General features: G+C 58.5%; 1 protein-coding gene across 1 annotated transcript in view; it reads left to right on the top strand.

Moving 5' to 3' along the window:
* Positions 1 to 6,401, top strand: part of JOSD2 (Josephin domain containing 2) — a gene marked incomplete at its 5' end in the record, with an annotated part of 8,947 nt that extends 2,546 nt beyond the window's left edge. Inside the window, 3 exons of the mRNA XM_080361664.1 lie at positions 257 to 382; positions 3,137 to 3,331; positions 4,927 to 6,401. Coding sequence (XP_080217790.1) covers positions 257 to 382; positions 3,137 to 3,331; positions 4,927 to 5,026 — 421 coding nt within the window. The 3' untranslated portion in view covers positions 5,027 to 6,401. The remainder of the gene's footprint in view (positions 1 to 256; positions 383 to 3,136; positions 3,332 to 4,926) is intronic.

Below are 6,401 nucleotides of genomic sequence, written 5' to 3'. Positions count from 1 at the left end.
CCTCACCCCATTTCCGACTGTTGTTTCCTCCTCCACCTGTTCGAGTGTGTTCCAGTCCGTCACCAGCACACGCTCCCCCATTTCCGACTGTTTCCTTCTCCATCTGTATCCAGTGTGTTCCAGGCTGTCCCCTGGTGTGCACTCCCCCTTTCCGGCTGTTGTTTCCTCCACCTATTCGGGTGTGTTCCAGGCTGTCACCCGGTGCATGCTCCCCCCGTTCCGACTGTTTCCTCTCCGCCTGTTGGGTGTGTTCCAGGTTGTCCCCCGGCTCGCGCTTCCCGCGCCACCGCAGCCTCCTGGGTACCGGCAACTACGACGTCAACGTTCTCATGGCCGCGCTGCAGGGCCTGGGGCTTTCCGCCCTCTGGTGGGACAAGCGACGGTAATTAACGGGCTCGTTAGCGGGATCGTTAACGGGCTCTTTAGGAAGAACCTGGGGGGATTCCCCACGTTCCTCCGTTTACCTCATTTCTCCCATTTTCCCCGGATTTTTCCCTGTTTTCCCCCCATTTCTGCCATATTTCCTCCTCATTTCCGCCCTATTTCCTCCCCATTTTCCCCGTATTTTCCCGCGTTTCCATTGTTTCCCCCAATTTCCTCCGTTTCCCATTTTCCTCCCATTTCCCCCTGTTTCCCATCTTCCTCGTTTCCCCCATTTTCTCCTGTTTCCCTCCATTTCCCATTTCCCCCCATTACCACCATTTCCCCCATTTCTCCCATGTTTCCCCCAATTCACTCCCCCATTTCCCCCCCATCTTTCCCTCCCATTTCCCCCCCATTTCTCCCCCCATTTCCCCTATTTCCCCCATTTCCCCCCCATTTCTCCCCCATGTTTCTCCCCCACTTCCTCCAATGTTTCCCTCCCGTTTCTCCATTTCCCCCCCATGTTTCCCCCCATGTTTTCCCCCCCATTTCCCCCCCATGTTTTCCCTCCCAATTCCCCCCATGTTTCTCCCCCATTTCCCCCCATGTTTTCCTCCCCGTTTCCCCCATTTCCCCCCCATTTCCCCCCATGTTTCCCCCCCATTTCTTCCCCCATTCCCCCCATGTTTCCCCCCACTTCCTCCCATGTTTCCCCCCCATTTCCCCCCATGTTTCCCCCCACTTCCCCCCATATTTCCCCCGTTTCCCCCATTCCTCCCCCATTTCTCCCCACCATGTTTCCCCCCATGTTTCCCCTGATATTCCCTCCATATTTCTCCCCCATGTTTCCCCCCCATGTTTCCCCCCATATTTTCCTCCCCATGTCCCCTCCAATTCACTCCCCCATTTCCCCCAATGTTTTCCTCCCCATGTCCCTCCCATTTCCCCCCAATTCACTCCCCCATTTCCCCCCATGTTTCCGCCCCATGTTTCCCCCGTGTTCCCCCCCCATTTCCCCCAATATTTCCCCCCATGTTTTCCCCCCCATTTCCCCGTTCCCCCCAACTTCCCTCCATGTTTCCCCACCATTTCTCCCCCCCACTTCCCCCCATGTTCCCCCTCACTTCCCCCCATGTTTCCCCCCCATTTCTCCCCCCCACTTCCCCCCATGTATTTCTCCCCCCAACTTCCCCCCGTTTTCCCCTCCATTTCTCCCCCCCATTCCCATGTTTCCCCCCCACTTCCCCCATGTTTTCCCCCCCATGTTTCCCCCCCATTTCCCCCCCATGTTTTCCCCCCATTTCCCGCCATTTCCCCCCATGTTTCCCTCCCACTCCCCCCCATTTCCCCCATTCCCCCCATGTTTCCCCCCCATGTTTCCTCCCATCTCCCCCCATGTTTCTCCCCCATTTCCCCCCATGTTTCCCCCCCATTTCTCCCCCATGTTTCCCCCCCATTTCTCCCCCTATTTCCCCCAATTCCCCCCATGTTTCCCACCCACTTTCCCCCCATGTTTCCCCCCACTTTCCCCCATGTTCCCCCCCATTCCCCCCATGTTTCCCCCCACTTTCCCCCATGTTCCCCCCCATTTCCCCCCATTTCCCCCCATGTTTCCCCCCATTCCCCCCATGTTTCCCCCCCATATTTCCCCCCCATATTTCCTCCCCATTTACCCCCCCCATTTACCTCCCATTTCCCCTCATGTTTTCCCCCATTTCCCTCCCACTTCCCCCCATGTTTCCCCCCCATTTCTCCCCCACTTCCCCCCATGTTTCCCCCCCACTTCTCCCCCCACTTCCCCCCATGTTTTCCTCCCCGTTTCCCCCATTTCCCCCCATTTCTCCCCCATGTTTTCCCACAATATTTCCCCCCATGTTTCCCCATTTCCCCCCCATGTTTCCCCCCCCATGTTTCCCCCCCATTTCCCCCCATGTTTTCCCCTGATATTTCCCCCCATGTTTTCCCCCCCATTTCTCCCATTCCCCTCCATGTTTCCCCCCATTTTCCCCCCTGTTTCCCCCCCATTTCCCCCCATGTTTTACCCCCCATTTCCCCTCCATGTTGCCCCCCATGTTTTCCCCCCCATCTCTCACTCCTATTTCCCCCAATTCCCCCCCATGTTCCTCCCACTTCCCCCCATGTTTCCTTCCCATTTCCCCCCATGTTTCTCCCCCACTTCCCCCATGTTTCCCCCCCATTTTCCCCCCATGTTTTCCCCCCATGTTTCCCCATTTCCCCCATTCCCCACCATGTTTCCCCCATTTCTCCCCCATTTCTCCACCATGTTTCCCCCCCACTTCCCCCCATTTCTCCCCCATGTTTCCCCCCCATGTTTCCCCCCATTTTCCCCCGTTTCCCCCCATGTTTTCCCCCCCATGTTTTCCCCCCATTTCCCCCCATGTTTCCCTCCCACTCCCCCCCATTTCCTCCATTCCCCCCATGTTTCTCCCCCATTTCCCCCCATGTTTCTCCCCCATTTCCCCCTCATGTTTCTCCCCCATTTCCCCTCATGTTTTCCTCCCTGTTTCCCCCATTTCCCCCCATTTCTCCCCCATGTTTCCCCCCCACTTCCCCCCATGTTTCCCCCCCACTTCTCCCCCCACTTCCCCCCCATTTCCCCCTGTTTCCCCCATTCCCCTCCATGTTTCCTCCCATGTTCCTCCACTTCCCCCCATTTCTCCCCCCCATGTTTCTCCCCCATTCCCCCATGTTTCCCCCCACTTCCCCCCCCATTTCCCCCACTTCCCCCCCACTTCCCCCCCACTTCCCCCAGGCCCCTGGAGCGCCTGGCTCCGGCGCCCCTGCTGGGGCTGATCCTCAACGTGCGCTCGCGGGCGTCGCTGCTGGCGCTGCCGCTGCCCCTGCGCCGGCGCCATTGGCTGGCGGTGCGGCAGCTCCGCGGCACCTACTACAACCTGGACTCCAAGCTGCCCGCGCCACAGCCCATCGGCGGCGAGACGCAGCTCAGGTGAGGCGCCATCGTGGCACCGGAGGGGGGTCCGGCGCCATTTGCAGCACTGAGGTGATTTGGCGCCATTTTGACCCTGAGGTGATTCAGGCGCCATCTTGTCCCTGAGGTGATTTGGCGCCATTTTGACCCTGAGGTGATTTGGCACCATTTTGACCCTGAGGTGATTCTGGCGCCATTTTGTCCCTGAGGTGATTTGGCGCCATTTTGACCCTGAGGTGATTTGGCGCCATTTTGACCCTGAGGTGATTCTGGCGCCATTTCGAGCCTGAGGTGATTTGACGCCATTTTGAGCCCTGAGGTGATTTGACGCCATTTTGACCCTGATGTGATTCAGGCGCCATTTTGATCCCTGAGGAGATTCTGGCGCCATTTTGTCCCTGAGGTGATTCTGGCGCCATTTTGTCCCTGAGGTGATTCTGGCGCCATTTGGACTCTGAGGTGATTCTGGCGCCATTTCGACCCTGAGGTGATTCTGGTGCCATTTCGACCCTGAGGTGATTTTGGCGCCATCTTGTCCCTGAGGTGATTTGGCGCCATTTTGACCCTGAGGTGATTCTGGCGCCATTTTGACCTTGAGGTGATTCAGGCGCCATTTTGTCCCTGAGGTGATTCTGGCGCCATTTTCACCCTGAGGTGATTTTGGCGCCATTTTGACCCTGAGGTGATTCTGGCGCCATTTTGTCCCTGAGGTGATTTGGCGCCATTTTGAGCCCTGAGGTGATTCTGGCGCCATTTTGTCCCTGAGGTGATTTGGCGCCATTTTGACCCCGAGGTGATTCTGGCGCCATTTTGAGCCCTGAGGTGATTTGGCGCCATTTTGACCCTGAGGTGATTTGGCGCCATTTTGACCCCGAGGTGATTCTGGCGCCATTTTGAGCCCTGAGGTGATTTGGCGCCATCTTGTCCCTGAGGTGATTCTGGCGCCATTTTGACCCTGAGGTGATTTGGCGCCATTTTGAGTCCTGAGGTGATTTGGCGCCATTTTGTCCCTGAGGTGATTCTGGCGCCATTTTGTCCCTGAGGTGATTTTGGCGCCATTTTGACCCTGAGGTGATTCTGGCGCCATTTTGTCCCTGAGGTGATTCTGGCGCCATTTTGACCCTGAGGTGATTCTGGCGCCATTTCGAGCCTGAGGTGATTCAGGCGCCATTCTGAACCCTGAGGTGATTCTGGCGCCATTTTGACCCTGAGGTGATTCTGGCGCCATTTTGTCCCTGAGGTGATTCTGGCGCCATTTTGACCCTGAGGTGATTCTGGCGCCATTTTCACCCTGAGGTGATTTTGGCGCCATTTTGATCCCTGAGGTGATTTGGCGCCATTTTGTCCCTGAGGTGATTCTGGCGCCATTTTGACCCTGAGGTGATTCTGGCGCCATTTTGATCCCTGAGGTGATTTGGCGCCATTTTGAGCCCTGAGGTGATTCTGGCGCCATTTTGACCCTGAGGCGATTCAGGCGCCATTTTGTCCCTGAGGCGCTTCGTCGCCATTTTCCCCCCTGCGCTGTTCCCGTGTCCCCTCACGTGTCTGTTCCCGCTCCGATTGACGATTCCCATGGTCGATCCACCCCAGACGTGTCTTTGTTTCCTCCGCAGGGAATTCCTGCGCCATTTCCTGGCCCGGGAGCCGTGCGAACTGTTCCTGGTGGTTCCGCGGGACGTGGAGGAATCGGGCGCGTGGTTGAACCCCGAGTGACGCCTCTGGTGATGCCGTTTTGGGCTGAAAACGCCGCATTTCGGGGCTTTTCCTGTTGGGGGATGAGGGGAAGATGTTAAAAAGGGGTTTTGAGGAGCCGCGGTGCTTCGATTTGCCCCATTTCACCCCGTTTTTGTGCTCGTTAGTGCCCATTAATGATGCTGGTGCACAGCACTTGTGGGACCCCAAAACACCCATGGGGACCCCAAAACACATATGGGGACACTGAAACCCACATGGGACACCCAAAACCCCCATGGGACCCCAAAACCCCCATGGGACCCCCAAAACCCAGATGGAGACCCCCACAGGACCCCCAAATCCCCCCTGGGACCCCAAAACCCACACAGGACCCCCATGGGACCCCAAAACCCACATGGCGACCTCCAAAACCCCCATGGGACCCCAAAACTCCCTTGGGACCTCCACAGGACCCCCATGGGACCCCAAAACCCACACAGGACCCCCATGGGACCCCAAAACCCACAGGGGACTCCCACAGGACCCCATGGGACTCCAAAACCCACAGGGGACTCCCACAGGACCCCCAAAACCCCCGTGGGACCCCCAAACCCACACAGGACCCCCATGGGACCCCAAAACCAACAGGGAATCCATAGGGGACCCCCAAAACCCCATGGGACCCCAAAACCCCATGGGGTTCCCACAGGACACCCAAAACTCACATGGGGACCCCCAAAACACATACGGGGACCCCAAAACCCCCATGGGACCCCCAAACCCACCCAGAACCCCCCAAACCCCCATGGGACCCCAAAACCCTCATGAGGATCCCACATCCCCCCTGGACCCCCCAATATCCCCCAGTGCCCCCCAATATCCCTCAGCACCCCCCAACCCCCTCCCAGCCCCCCCAAACCCTCCCCAGCAGCACCTTGGGGGGGGTGAGGGGGGGGGGGGAAGGCAGCTGCCCCAGACGCCTGGGTCCCCCCCCACCAGATCCCTGTGGGGTCCCCCCCAAAACTGAGGCGTGTCCCTCCCCCCCCCCCATCACTTGGGGTGACGTCCAGGCACACGTGACTCCCAAATGGGCTTAATTACCCCCCCAAAAGTGATTAAAACTGCCGGTTTCCAGCTCTGTGTGTCCGTCCTTGGGATCAGGGCGGGAATAATTGGGGGGGGGGGGGTCCCGGGATCGGTCCCGCTCACCCCCGTCCGCTTCTCCCGCTCCTCGGAGACGGCTCCAAAGCTCGCACGCTGATTGGTTCACGCTGCCTCCCCTCATCCAATCGCTGCGCTCCGTTTGGATCCGTCGCTGTACGCAGAACGAATAGGGCGGCGGGATAAGAGCTCCCAGCGCTCCCTGGTGGTCTAGTGGTTAGGATTCGGCGCTCTCACCGCCGCGGCCCGGGTT

This window comes from Nesoenas mayeri, assembly GCF_963082525.1.
Source record: "Nesoenas mayeri genome assembly, chromosome: 36".
Taxonomy (NCBI): Eukaryota; Metazoa; Chordata; class Aves; order Columbiformes; family Columbidae; genus Nesoenas; species Nesoenas mayeri.
Note: the sequence above shows the minus strand (reverse complement) of the source record. Positions and strands in the feature narration are given on the sequence as shown.